Genomic DNA, 14,284 nt, shown 5'->3' with positions numbered 1-14,284 from the left:
ATATGACCTAGCCTAGTTGAATCTCCATTAACTTCTTCCTCAGATTGCTTAAAAGCGAGATCGCTTTTGCCTGTTTGGTGCCGAGTCTCATGTCATCAGCTTCCATTATCATGGCTTACGAGAAACGAGAATCAACATTGGAGGCACAAGCAGTACATCCATCTGGATTGGGAAAAATGTGATTGGCAGTGTAGACGTTCGTTCGCTGAAGCTGCCCTTCATCGGCGAAGCTCATCGGCGGTATATTGCCCTGCAGAATACCCGGAAGCTATTCACAATGTAGAAGTTGATATTGATATATTTTTTTGGGAAAATTCCCAGCCTAGCCATCTGCTTAGGAAGATTTTCTGATATACCTATGTAGGCCAATCACCAAACAGCACAGTGCCTCCTATGTTCGTGAAGTTATAGCCCATGCTCGTAATTTTCGATAATCAACAAACGGCTAGCCGGAAATTAATCATCAGGCTAATGATGCAAGTTTGTCTCTTTCAATCGGATTGGGTATCGGGCTGTGAGATTAAAAGACGTCAGATGCTCATAAATACGGGTTCGCAGTGTCCCGAGGCTCGCCAAAAGAAATAACCTTGTAATATTACCACTTGCCACATTTGGGAAGTTGCATGACCCCTAAATACCTACACATCTAAGATGACTTTATCGGAAAAGAATTCATGCTCCAGTTTGGGGCGCTCCCTCGAGCCGTCACGCCCTCAGTCAAGAGTTCAGGCTCCCCAGAGGCTCCCTCAAGAGATAGCCCACATGATCTTCAAACTTCTCGCTATTCTCGACCAAATCTACTTTTCTCTCAGCTGCAAATACCTCTTTGCTTGCCTCCAGCCGTACATTAGGGAACAGAACATCCCCTTGTCTAAACTTCTCCCACGTGAGAAACGAGTCATATTAACTCCGAATGCTGAACAACGACCATGGAACCGGTTTCTTATTCAACTTGAGAATGAAAGATGGGCATACTGTAACGGCTGTTGGATGCTTCACTCCCGTCTGAGTTTGTCGGACACTCTTTGATCAAGTCCGTACTGCCCGGAGTGTGACCTATTAACGATACAGCCTTATTCCATGACCTCTACAGACCAGGTTGACATTTGCCCTGTCTCTCGATCACACCTCGGGGCTGTTTCCACATAGTTGAGACATGTTTGACCCTTCAATCGCGGACACACCCTGCTACAAAGTACTTCTACAACAATAATCTGCATTTCCCGGTCAACGGCTCACCATACACTCTTGATCATAATTGTGTCTACCTCGATCATTCGTTTGCAGATGTTAGGGTTCACACTGAAATTTCATTGAAAGGACATCTGCACGTGCTGAATCGATATGATATCAAGATTAAGGAAGAAGGTAGAGATGGGATTAAAAAACACTTGCAATGTCCACATCAGAATGCTGGAGCTTGGCTTCAGACCCTTTTCCGGCAATCTGGGTCAAGCTTCTTCTCCTGGCACAAAGACTGCTCTTGCTGCTCCTTGACCGTCGATTCTATAAAATGGGATGGTGCTGAAAAAGGATATGTTCTACGTCTGTTGAGAATCACCATAGAAAGGGAATTGGGCAAAGAAGGATGGTACCACAATAGTTGGAACAGAGCTGCTGATCTTTGACAAGGATATTATTGACCTCGAGGGTTATCCGGCGCATTGGAAGTGCACCCTTGCTTTCGTGATTGCTGGTTATGCTGACGATCCGGTCGAGGGCCGAAGAGATGGCCTGGCTGCCTTCAATTGCTTTTCGCCTATCCCAGAAAGGAGGCATTAGTCCAGCCAGTTTATAATGAACTCGTATAATTTCTCACCAGGACTGCGGCATGATTCTCGCTCTCCAACTTCTCAATTCGCTTCTTCAAGGTCCACGTTTAGTGCATGATCACTTTAGTTCTGAGACACAATAGGTTGTAGGCATACCTCGTATTGCAGATGAGGAAGGGCAATAGCCATCAGTAGGGCATTAACAGCTCCCAAAATATCCCAACCCCCCATTTTGAAGTCGCGTGTGAATCGTGGGTAAAGGACGTGCCACAAGGTCAAAAACAAGCTGCTGAGCAAGGAGGGACATGTGCCTTCAACGAAATATCGGATTCGAAGAGATGAGGGAAGAGATATGATAGGAGAGAGATCGAACTTCTTTTCGAAATCCCAAAAATGCCTGGGGCAGGTACGTTTGGTCTGTTTGTTGTTCCTACCTTGCAAGTCCTCCTTGAAGTTCTCAAACCCCCGTTTCCTCAGTACCTATCTTCAGAGTATCATGCACGGTATAATTGGGCTTGGTCAAGAAATGGGTGTTTCCGTACACACTAATACAAGCACGCTATAAGACTCCCAGTACGCAGTTTATACCTTATGAGGTCTTTGGCTACAAGGAAGCGAGGCTTGGCGATTCGTAGTCCAGAGGACAGCAACTACCTACCAGAACTCGAGTGAATAATGCTAGTATAAGAGCACAATAGTACATAGTAGTGACAGAATTAAGCCTATAGTTGCAGCCATTAAGAGATTAGCTCATAAGAAACATGGAAATGCAACGAACTACACAGTTACCACGAACCGTCCCGCGTCAGCCATCACTAAGGCCCACATGGATGGATGTCCGTGGATCCGCCCCATCTTACTAACTGCCCGACCTTTGCCCGGAGTTGGAGCATCAGCCTCTTCTTTCTCCCCTCTTCTCCCCTCCTTCTTTTTCTCTCAATCCTCCCTTATTCAACCTTTCCTAAACCTCACCGCTACGATGCCTTTGGGTATCCATAACCCGCTGCCGTCGTCTTTGAGCAGTATGTGTCCTGATCTCCCGTGCCCGCTTCCCCGCAATTGCGTCGCGGCACCTCCGGCTAACCCGCGACCCTCCCCATGTGAACAGGTGAATGCAAAAAGGCGGCCAAAATCTTGACGTCCTTTGTGGACCCAAGGCAGGCTTTCGGTCCGGACAAGGTCATTCCACCAGAGATTCTGGCTGGTGCAAAGGTACGCAGGGCTCTCTGCCCTGGCGCGGGGTAGCGAAGAAGAGGCACATGTCGGCTGACACTTGACCTTCTCTAGGGTCTCGCCATTCTCACAGTTCTTAAAGCCGGATTCATTGGTTCTGGTCGATTTGGATCCGGTATCGTCGTTGCCCGTCTCGCTGATGGCTCCTGGTCGGCTCCCTCCGCCATCGTAACTGCTGGCGCGGGTGTGGGTGGACAGATCGGATTCGAGCTGACCGACTTCGTCTTCATTCTTAATGACGCCTCGGCTGTCCGCGCATTCTCGCAGTTCGGAACGCTTACACTGGGTGGTAACGTCTCGCTGGCCGCTGGTCCGGTCGGTCGCAATGCAGAGGCCGCCGGTGCGGCCAGCACCAAGGGCGTCGCGGCGGTCTTCTCATACTCCAAGACCAAGGGTCTCTTTGCTGGCGTCAGTTTAGAGGGTAGCATGCTCGTGGAGCGCAAGGATGCCAACGAGAAGATGTATCAAAGCCGTATCAGTGCCGCCCAGCTTCTGTCCGGCAGCGTGCGACCGCCGCCCTCGACCGATGCACTGATGCGCGTCCTCAACTCGCGTGCGTTCCAAGGCAGCGCACGTGCAGGCGGTGACTCGATGTACAATGACATGCCCATCTACGATGATAGTCATGACAATGTTGTCTGGGAAGGACGGACAGGCGATGCCTACGGTCAGGGCACACGCACCAACCGCAGCCGGGCGAGCACCTTTGATGACGCAGCCGGTGGTTACGAATACCGCGACAAGCCACGCCGCGCGAATACATCCTGGGATGACGATGTGTATGACCGACCTGCAGGGGGGCTGGGACGTTCTGCGACTACTCGCGGTGACTCATTTGGTGACTATGGACGTAGTCGCAGCAACACCACGCCACTCGACGATGATTACAGCTACTCCGATCGCCGCCCTACCCGCCCGACTGCTCCTAAGCCAGTCTTTGGACAACGGACGGGCCAGGGCGCGGCTCTGCGGTCAGACCAGGCGATCGCACTCTACACGTTCGATGCGGACCAAGATGGAGACCTGGGATTCAAGAAGGGCGATGTCATCACGATTTTGAAGCGTACTGAGAAGGCAGAGGATTGGTGGACTGGTCGCATTGGTGATCGCGTTGGCATTTTCCCCAGGTAAGTAAAGCGTCTCCCACGTTCTTCTCTAAGATTTCCAAGATCTGAGCTAATCTCATGTTCTCCAGCAACTACGTTGATGCCTCTTCTTAGCCTTTTCTGTTCTTCGGTTTTTTTTCTCGTTCTGCTTGCTTACACCTGATCTACGATTTTTCAGGTCGTAAGATGCACTTACTTGATTCCCCTCCCTTCATGAACATACAGGGCTTGATTGGTTGGCTTGAATATACTGGGGCGTTGGATCCGTGTCATCGTCTTCATTCTGGACCCGTATTCGCTTCATCCTCTTGAGCGCTGGAGTCTTTTTTTCGTTCTCATTGTTATGGCTAGCAAGGTTCTTGGATCATTCGGTTTCTAGTTTATTTTTCAAGCGCGTGGTTCTGCGCGTAGTGGCGCCTCTCTTGAAGCAAATTTCTAGAGGTTCTCATTTCACCCATATCCGTCATATCTGAGTGGAAATAACCTTTTTCTTACCCACCGCCATGTCTTTTACTTTTCAGCCCTAAGCCAGCCGGCCTTCTTTTCAGCTTAGGCGCCATCAAATCTATTTCACTTTCTTGTCATTCAGCACAATCTGCGTTCGGGATGTCGCTTACGCCGACACTTGCACAACCGCTGCCTACGCTCTTCCCGCTGCCCGTAGCTGAGTGACACTGCAGATATATCCTCCCCATACGATTGGGAGCGGAACACTCAGGCAGCCCCTGGGAGTTGCTGGACCCTTGTCCGAAATAGCCAGGGCACTGGCTCGAGGGAAAGAGGTGGGATGGCCAGTGATCCTTATCAATCTGGCCCCCATCGAAAATGCTCGGCATCATCACAATATATCCTATCCGTGTCAATGGGGCTGATGGCGAGGCTGACTCTGTTGGAAAAGAGGCGAAGCTCTCAGCCTCGACCTGCATACTTCCCGTACCACGGATCGAGGAAGTAAAAACTCCGGGACGGCTCTGCTTGTTCGCATGGTCGTACTTGTATACTTCAAGTCCGACGAGGTTGAAATCTGAACCGAGATGAACCACTTGCCCGCTGTCGATCATCTATGATTGGAACAATGGACAAAGACCGAGATGGGACAAAACGAGAAGTCGAGTCGAAGGTAGAGACGGCACTATAGATAGATGTCAATGATGCAAATACGAAGTAATGGGGCATAAAAAGTTCCGAGAAGTCTCGCTAGAACGAGGTCCAGAGGTCCGGAAAGAGGGTCGCGTGTAGATCTTCGGGATTCCTCCAACCAGACACAGCCAGACCAGAGAAAACTGGGTTGTGATCGTCCGTATGGAGAGAGACCCGTGGAGTCAACGATGGCCCAGGCGTTCTGAACTTCTGACCGTATTGTTGTGCGCGTAGAAGAGCCCAAAAGTGGAGCCTAAGCAGGGCCTCGTGCAAAGAATTAAAGGACAAAGGCGTTTATCATGCGCGTGTTCCATGACTGTCGAGGGTTCAGCCAGGTGTAAAAAGTAGAAAAAGTCCAGTTGGGATGACTTGTGGATGATCAGGTGTTGCGACCGAAAGAGAGCCCTTTCTCTCTCCGCCCGCCGATTCCCCCAAACTCATTCAAACCTCCAAGTCCCCTCCCCCTCTGAAACCCAACAACACTTTTTGCATACTCCGTTTTTTTTCTCGCCCTCGCCTTGGAGTTCTTCTGCTTACCGCTTTGCATCTGGTCTTTTTATCCTTTCTCACTGTCCCACAAATGACAGCTCGAGCACGGTAGCTACCGGATAGCCCACCCACCCCCCGACTCTTTCTTTCCGTGTCCCCCGCTTCGATGATCGTTCATCGTCTTCCCCAGGTGGTACATTGATTCCCCCTCCTCCCCTCCCTCCCAGGCTGTGCCCGCCCTTCGGTCTTTAGGGTTATTTCGGGCTCTTTTGGTTCCTGTATAGCTGGTTCCCATGCAGGTGCGTCTCTTCAAATCAATTTTTGTCTCCCTTGCTGGGCTGGACCCGAGATTCTGGAAGCGCCGTACAATTTCCCTACCTTGGCTGCTCCCCTCGCGAACGAGGGATGTCTGGATGGCGCTTCTACGCCATGACATTGAGTTCATTGGCGCAATCAAGGGCTGCAAACCACGCGAGTTACCCCCTGCTAACGATTTTCTTATCGGTTAGGCTTCCACGAGCGCCCCTGAGGCTGGCGGAGGACACACGACGCGGAGAGGCCATGCGACCCATCTCTCGATTAGCGACCCTAACCACCATGTGACGGAAGCTATTGGACATATGTACGATGATGACTATGATCGCAACGATCCCCGGCGGCTCAGCTATATAACTACCCCCCAAGGCGAGGCGATCACAACTATCCCGCGACACGCCGCCGGCTCCGAGTCTTCTTTGTCCCCCTCCACACCTCCACTGCGGTCGCCAACGGAACGACAACCGAAGCAGAGCAATGGACATTTACGGCCGCCTCTCGTGGGCCAAAGGTCTTTCGACCGCGACAGCGAGCCTGGGTCCCCAGACTCGACGCGATCGCCTTCCGAAACCGCCACATCTTCCTTTCCTCTGAACGATATCGACTACGAGTCCAACCCCGCCGCGGTCGTCCAGGAGCTAAACAACTTGGCTGCGATTCGGCGCATGTCCATGGACGTTGCGGCGGCAGGTGACCCCGATCTTCCCTCGTTTGGCAGCAACTTTTCGATTCCGTCCCTACCTCCCTCCCCCTCGGCCGACGAAAACGACGCGTCACGGTTATTCTGGGTTCCAGCCAGCTTGCACCCGGAGTTAGCACCGAAGGAGTTCAAATCATTCCTCGAGAGTAAAGCCGATGTGATTAAAAGGAAATCGGGCGACTTTGGGTCGTCTTTGTCGCCCGAGCGTCAGGGATCGGGGAGCGGGCTCCGCCGAAAGCGATCCATGCTGTCTAAGCAGATTGACGATTCCTCTGGCTATAAAGATGGTGCTGAGCGGTTGGAGCGTCAGCGTTCGCTAACGAGTCGACGGGATGGCATGTTGAGTCCCAACTTGCAGGAGCTGGAGTCGCTGGTGGACGATACCAAGCTGGATAGCAAGGATCTATTGGTGCGAGGAATGCAGAACGCGAGTATTGCGGCTAGCGAGGACAAGCCGATTCTACCACCAGCACCCCCGGGTCACAGCCTGCGACGATCAACTCGGACGCAATATAAGAAGGGAAGCTTGAAAAAGGGCGAGAAGCCGCCATATTCGAAACGGGTTGGAAGAGCGCTTTCAGAGTCTACGCATACAGGACCGCCTACGATCGCTCCCGCCTCCGAGGAACAGCCAATACTTGGAACGACTCGAGTGGCTACAGATCCTGCTGGAGCGCGAGCAGTTCGGTCTCCATCTAACTCGTCCCGTGGTACAGCATATACACCAGGCTCCACCACCAGCTCGACATTTGACTCGATTCTGGATAATCCCGAGGCTGGGCAACAAGAGCAGTTGTCGTCCTACAATCAATCTGATGCATCTTTCGATCGATCAGATTCCATCGGAAGCAATGCAAGCTCTCAATCACGACAATGGCATTCTCGTATCAGCTCCAACGGCCGCTCAACCCTGGTCACTCCCCCAACCGAACAAAAAGTCCCTTCAATTATTGAAACTCCTCCACCCGACAACAACCGTCCATCACCGAGCTCAAGTCCTCAGCCCGCTCGATCACCCGACCGAGATGTGCCCTCTAACTACTCTGGCAAGACCTCTCCGGTACACGACTCAACGCCTAGCAAGCGGTCCCCGATGGGTCGTCAGTCTGGGAAAGAACCGACGTCTACTCTGGATGAATTCGCCAATCAACCTCAGATGATACCGGGTAATAGTACGCGGACGGACAGCCTCTCTTTCATTCCAACCATGCCGGAAGAGCGGAAACCGGAGGAACGCAAGTCTGAAGGCAAGAAGTCGAAGAAGGATTCCGAAGGTCGCAAGTCCAGCTGGCACTGGCTGCTGGGTAGTGAAGAGAAGGATAAGAAGAAGGAGAAGGAGAGCGAGGCGAAAAGAAACAAGTCGAAGTATACGGAGAAATCTCACAGCAATGCGCGAATGGACGTCTTGCAGTCGTCAATGGATACCACACCAAAGGGCAGGGAGAGCCTTATAATGGACCGCCTCGATCCGAAATTGGAGGAGGAACGGCGGAAAGACGGTGCGCGACGAGCTTCTGGCGACTCCAAGAAAGAGAAAGATGGCATCTTCTCCTCCATCTTTGGGGGTGGACGTAAAAAGCACAGTGGAGAAGGCCATCACCGGAAGAACTCGTCTCGAAATCTGTCTCCCGACCCTCCCATGCGGGAACTGCGGGCTGATGTGGACTATCCTTGGACTCGATTTTCCATTCTGGAAGAGCGAGCTATCTATCGCATGGCCCATATCAAGCTTGCCAATCCGCGCCGGGCTCTATACTCTCAAGTGTTGCTGAGTAACTTCATGTACTCGTATCTGGAAAAAGTGCAGCAGATGCAATCCCCGATGATGGTGGCTTCCTCCGGATCGCAGAGGTCGTCTAAATCTCGGGATCAGCCAGATGAGTACCTGCAATATCAGCGATACCAAGAAGTAAGTGGAGCCTGGACCTTTATCCATGAAGAGCTGGATGACTAACGGTGCTTCTTACAGGCACAAGAGCAACAACAGTACGGGGATGGCACATACGATGAATCCATGTACGACTACGACGACGATCCACACGATCGCTACCAGGGCCATGGCAGCGGTAGTCAGCATGGCTATGAAAATGGCCACTCTTACAACTCGGGCCACTACCAGTACGGACACTCGTCTTTTGGTGACGACGTCCAGCTGGATGACGACGACGACGATGATATGTGGTGAATCAGAAGCTGACGGTCGTTCATTTTTGCTCTTATCCAAGCTGTTTTGCGTGTCTCTCTGCATTTCTCGGTTTCTTTTTTTCTGCCTCTGCACGGAAATACCCTTGCCTTGATCTGTTCTGGTCGTCCATAGGACCTGTACACAAGCCCTGCTTTCTCACACTATCCGGTCTTCCCACCCTTTTGTTTCTCCGTCGTGGCGTCCCACGACCTATATCCCGCTGAACGGCGATACCCATCCGTTACGGCGGGTCTTATATCATTACACACATCTGCTTCAACCCGTATTATTCCACAGACCTTGGAGTCTAAGGCAATGCCCCGTACTTTCACCCCTTTCCATACCACTCTGCTGAAAGTCTAGCAGTCTCTGTTCCCCGGCCTTGGAGGCCTTGGCCTGTGCATTGCCATATAGTCTGTTCACACACACATGGTCTCATTTCTCTTTTCGCATAGCGTCTGGGGTTTGTTTTGGACTCTCCGTTCTCGTGTTGTTCCTTTTTGTCTTTTGTTGTTTGAAACCTCTTTTTTTGGTTCTACTTTTGAGTCCATACCATACATCCAGGACCATTTCTGTATTCTCCTTTTCAAACTAAATTATTACCTTTCTCTATATGAATTAGTGGAACTTTTCTTGGTTGGTCTCTTTATCATAATGGTTGAGTTGAGATGTTGAGGCTCAAATTCAAGATATTCTCTGAATCTGAAGGCAATACCGCCCGAGTAAAAGGTCTCTTAGTCTGCAAATTGCCTTTCCGCTCTAAAGTCAGACATGCAGTTACATGAGGACGTCTCCATTGATTGAAGACCTCACTACTTCTTCAGTAGACCTTCGTGCAGATAGAAGCACTTAGAAAGTTGATGGTAGAAAACGTCTTCATGGTCTACTAAGGGTATTCACGATAACACAGTTCCCCTACATCTATGGATCAATCCAACAAATAATCCATATAATCCAACTCCTGCCTCAACCCCAACGGATCCCCCAAACACAAATGCTCCGCCGTCCACTGCAACTCCTGCTGCAAATGACTAACCTGCCGATTATTAAAATCACTCTGATATTCACACAGCCACGCGAGAACTCTCCCCTTCAGCTCGGGCTCTCTCGTCGCCGCCCACGCCGTCGTAAGACAGATAATCAGATACCCAGACCCCACGGGCCGGAGATCCTCTGAGATCTCTGCGAGCATGAGGATTTCCTCTGTGAAGTGGTGTGCGTCGGCTTGCACTGCGTTACTGTGTAATTCTAGGGCTTGCACCATGCAGTTGAAAAATAGGGTTATCACGAGACCGATCCCGTATATGCGATCGTAATGCACGGTGAGTACTCGTTCGAGCCAGGCTCGGTGGGATCCGTGGGGTAAGGCTTCAGCAAGGGAAAGATCTTTGTTGATGCTGGATTGTTTGAGTTTGTGGACGTCCAGTTTGCAGGCTTGGTATAGTGCCCATAGTTCATCTTGGACGCCGGTTGGATCGGATCCTGTTCGGAGGAACATTCGGGCACGACGCATTATGCCCGGAGCTCGAGAGAGAGTTTGTAGTAGTCGGCCTTCAGGATTGTCTGCGTCGTATTCATTCACGATGAGAGAATCCCATTCCTTCTCGCTGAGTTGGATTCGATGATTGAAGAGCCCTTCGAAGAGCTATGACGTAATTAGAATAATCTCCATCAATGGCATGAAGGAGATAAGGCTGAACGTACCACGCTCCCTCGCAGGGACATGTAAATCTTAGCTTCGAAGTCATTACGGGGCCCAAACTCTTTCCGGGCTTTTAGAATCTGCATGGCACCCTCTGCATGTCCAGACCACCACTGGCCCTTGGTAGTCTGCCCCATGATCGACTGACAAATAAGCAATATCATCACTGCGGCTAGCGTATTCGTTTCCTGCGCATGGACCGGGTCATCCAGGTAGACCCGCAAAGTCCGTAGCGCAGCCGAGTACTTAGTCAAAGCTTGCACCGATCCGTGCTTGCGGGTACAGAAGTCCGTATGGGCGCTAGTAATTGCATCGACGGCGCGGTCTAGCGCCTCATTCGTGCCCAGGCGACGGGGCACTTCTTCGAGGAACAGGCCGAAGTTCCACCCGAGGTTGTACCGGATATCGGTGGAGCGCTGGATGGCTTGGGTGAAGGCGTGCGCTAATCGCGTGGTGCTACTGCTTGGTCTGGCTTGGATGAATATGAGTTGGCCTGGAGGTGAGGGTGTACCACTAGATGATGAGGTGCTGGAGCTACTGGGAGTGGGCAGAGTGCCAGTGTTAAATTGTCGTCGGATTTGTTTGGTGAATTGCTTTTCTTCTTGGAACTTGAAGCGTTGTTGGCCCGAGCCTACGCATGGAATCTTCAGACGTAGACATCGTCCACAAGATGGCTGTTTCTCATCGCACTATACCCACCGGGTCAATTTTCTCGATACTCTATTTGGCAGTACCGCATGAACATACCTTCTTCTTCTGTTTGCGGCATGCTTCGCAAGCCTTCCCCGAAGGAACGCCAGGCATGTCCTATCCCTCTAGTGGACCCCTAAAAGCGCGTAGTGTGGGGTAACAGCGAACCGATGTGCCTAGTTGCGGGCGTAGCGTACAGGCCTTGACGTCGGATTTTCAGGAACGATTGTTGAGAATAACCGAATAATGTGACCCGACGCTGTCCATTTTGAGTCGGACGGAACGCTCAACTCCCCCGTGCTGCGGTTATTTGAAGATGTCAAGGCGGAGGACACAGCCATCATCGTCATCCTGGCTGATGGCTCGGCGTGTGGTCTAACCACATTCGGTCGTATGTGCCGCTGCCCCAAACGAGATTCTGACTGTTGATTGGTTGAAATTGATGTATGTGGGCATCTCTGCTTGGGGGCCAACTCAGCCTTCCCATGGCAAGGTTATCTGAGCTTCTATAAGCTATGGGGGATCAAGGACCCGAGAATTTTGAGTAAGATGGGTCTTTGAGGCTTGGTTTGCAGAATTCTGGGGCGCAAGGCGGATGATCATTTTCTGATCTTGGACCGATGTAGCGCTTTATTTTAGAGCAGTTCACCTTCATTATGGCGATGGATACGAAGAAGAATAGTATTTAAAGAGGAGGATTCCATTCCAAACTACGAACTACTACAATCCAGCATTCAAAGCTTGACAAGATGAGTTCCGACGACGAAGTGGTTAGCTACTACAAATACGATCCCAGCCATGTGCTGCCTGCGGTCTTTGCAGGTGTCGTATTCGTTAGCTTGGTCGCGCACATTTGGCAAAACTTGTGAGCATTCAAAATACACCTATGGTCTCACTGACCTTAATACTAACTACTAAATAGTCGTTATCACTTTTGGAGAGTGACCTTCTGGGCATTTTGGGGCGGCCTAATTTTTACAATCGGCTGGATCCTGCGATGCATCAGCAGCTACCATCCCGCAAATAAGAATCTGTTCATCGCCCAATCTATATTCATCTACCTTGCTCCTCCCGTCTACTCCGCCGCCGCATATAATATCGTCGGTCGACTTATGAACTACCTTCCCATGCACGCCGTGTTCCATCCCAATCGCGTTCTCATGGTTTTCGTGTATGCCGGTGCTGCAGTTGAAGGTATCACTGTGGCAGGCGCGGCCAAGAATGCAGCAGCTGGTGATGATCTGGAGCAATACAAGAGCGGTGGCGTTCTAATTGCTGTTGGTCTCATCCTTCAGGCCGTTGTTGAAGGCCTGGTGATCACTGTTGTCGCAATGGTCCATATTCGAGCTGCCAAGGCAGGGCCGGTCCCTCGAAACGTGAAAACTATCTGCATGACACTATACGGGACTTCCACATTCATCTTACTTCGCTGCATCTTCCGCGCTGTCGAGTCTTTCGAGATGTTTGGCAATCTCGGCTGCACCGAGAACTGTGGCCCGATTCTTAGCAATGAATGGTATCTGTTTGCCTTTGAGCTGGGACCTATGTTAATTTTCACTTTCTGGTTGAACTTGCTTCATCCCGGTCGCTTTTTGCCCCGGAATAAGACGCGTTATCTCGACACTGATGGTCGCACCGAGCGTATGGGACCCGGGTGGATCGATCGCCGTGATCCATGGGAGACTTTCATCGACCCTCTTGACTTCCAGGGCAAGCTGAAAGGGCAAGTTTCTCACGACCAGTACTGGTTGAGGCCTGACGAGTGGCCCATCTGTGATGACGGTAGCTTTGCCGACGGGACTGCATCAAATATCAAGTCAAGACCGGCAACCTGGGAAAAAATTCTTCGGCCCGGTGAAGTCTAGTCTGTGGATGATCTTGGCGCCTTTTGTATATCCGAGCATCTTTGCCTGCCTGCTTGGCCATCCATGATAGGGATGTGGGGATGTGTTTCTGTTGTTCTCGTCTTCTTTTTTGGTGTACTTGTTTTTAGCGACTCTGCAACCTTGTTTGATTTCAACTCGAAGCGATCGTCTTTATCTATAGATCGAATGTACACTAGTAAAGATCACTTTCCATATGTCAGCCTTGTCCGTTCGGATATGCCGGCGGAAAACATAACCATGATCCACGGAGATAAGATTGTGTGCAAAGCCAAACATCGCAACCCACGGGACCAAAGGGCTGGTGGCTTGGGGGTTGTGGGCCCAACTGGTCCGACACCAGCCGCCACGCGATGGCCACACGATGAATCGTCGTGGCAATTTCTCCTACTGTATGGACCATGTCCTTTGCTTGACGCCTGAGGCGCGAAAGCGCGATAGCCTAGGGCGGCGCGGTCTTTTGAGGGCAACAAGATATGGTTATAGATGAAATCAAGCAATGAAGGTTGAGGGGAAAATTCCGCTAACTTCGCTTACCATGCGGTTGTCTTACTGTGGAAGTGGTCCACCCAAAAAAACGTGGCATTGGGTAAGCTGACGAGTTAATATTATTTTGTTTCATCGGGCCTCGCCGCGCTGCAGGGCTACTAAAATCTAACAATGTTTCAGGACACTTGACAAGATGGATCCGCTATATCCAATAACACGAGGATCTTGTCAATGGCCATTGATTACGAGTCATGCTCGTTCCTGAGTTGGCCCGGTTAGAGCCGCAACTCTGTGGGACGGGACGAATTCTGTGGAGCTCTAGATCTTGGGTTGAATCGAGTCCCCGAAAGCCGCGCAGACCCCTCGGCAAATACACCCCCTGAAATCGCGATCCTTCTACCGATAGCTGCAAAAGTGGAGTATATTCAGCCGTCCTGACTGGACCGCGAACGCGATGTTTGTCCGTGTTCTCAGCCCCAAGATCCTAGGATGTGTAATCTTTTCCTTGGTGGAATCTCACCACACCCTAGCGCACGGATTTGACCTCGAGTTCGGTTAGCTTTTTGGCCATATGCTTCGA

At 51.1% G+C, this 14,284-nt stretch overlaps 4 protein-coding genes across 4 annotated transcripts; 3 read left to right on the top strand and 1 right to left on the bottom strand.

The window, feature by feature from the left end:
• Nucleotides 1–2,751: 2,751 nt before the first annotated feature.
• On the top strand, nucleotides 2,752–4,225 carry N7496_003277 (SYLF and SH3 domain-containing protein; the record flags this gene model as incomplete). The annotated part of the gene is made up of 4 exons (XM_056696208.1): nucleotides 2,752–2,794; nucleotides 2,881–2,984; nucleotides 3,060–4,132; nucleotides 4,201–4,225. 4 exons carry the CDS (start codon nucleotides 2,752–2,754, stop codon nucleotides 4,223–4,225), a joined length of 1,245 nt encoding a protein of 414 aa, XP_056558420.1.
• A 1,808-nt stretch (nucleotides 4,226–6,033) lies between these two features.
• N7496_003276 (putative telomere silencing protein Zds1) lies at nucleotides 6,034–8,940 on the top strand (the record flags this gene model as incomplete). Its single annotated transcript, XM_056696207.1, has 3 exons — nucleotides 6,034–6,039; nucleotides 6,250–8,664; nucleotides 8,725–8,940. 3 exons carry the CDS (start codon nucleotides 6,034–6,036, stop codon nucleotides 8,938–8,940), a joined length of 2,637 nt encoding a protein of 878 aa, XP_056558419.1.
• Nucleotides 8,941–9,868: 928 nt separating this feature from the next.
• N7496_003275 (Zn(II)2Cys6 transcription factor domain-containing protein) lies at nucleotides 9,869–11,446 on the bottom strand (the record flags this gene model as incomplete). The annotated part of the gene is made up of 3 exons (XM_056696206.1): nucleotides 9,869–10,585; nucleotides 10,645–11,331; nucleotides 11,390–11,446. 3 exons carry the CDS (start codon nucleotides 11,444–11,446, stop codon nucleotides 9,869–9,871), a joined length of 1,461 nt encoding a protein of 486 aa, XP_056558418.1.
• A 635-nt stretch (nucleotides 11,447–12,081) lies between these two features.
• Nucleotides 12,082–13,197, top strand: N7496_003274 (uncharacterized protein; the record flags this gene model as incomplete). Its single annotated transcript, XM_056696205.1, has 2 exons — nucleotides 12,082–12,197; nucleotides 12,255–13,197. 2 exons carry the CDS (start codon nucleotides 12,082–12,084, stop codon nucleotides 13,195–13,197), a joined length of 1,059 nt encoding a protein of 352 aa, XP_056558417.1.
• Nucleotides 13,198–14,284: the final 1,087 nt, after the last annotated feature.

The sequence above is a fragment of the Penicillium cataractarum genome (genome assembly GCF_028827025.1).
Source record: "Penicillium cataractarum strain IBT 29864 chromosome Unknown utg000002l, whole genome shotgun sequence".
NCBI classification, from domain to species: domain Eukaryota; kingdom Fungi; phylum Ascomycota; class Eurotiomycetes; order Eurotiales; family Aspergillaceae; genus Penicillium; species Penicillium cataractarum.
Note: the sequence above shows the minus strand (reverse complement) of the source record. Positions and strands in the feature narration are given on the sequence as shown.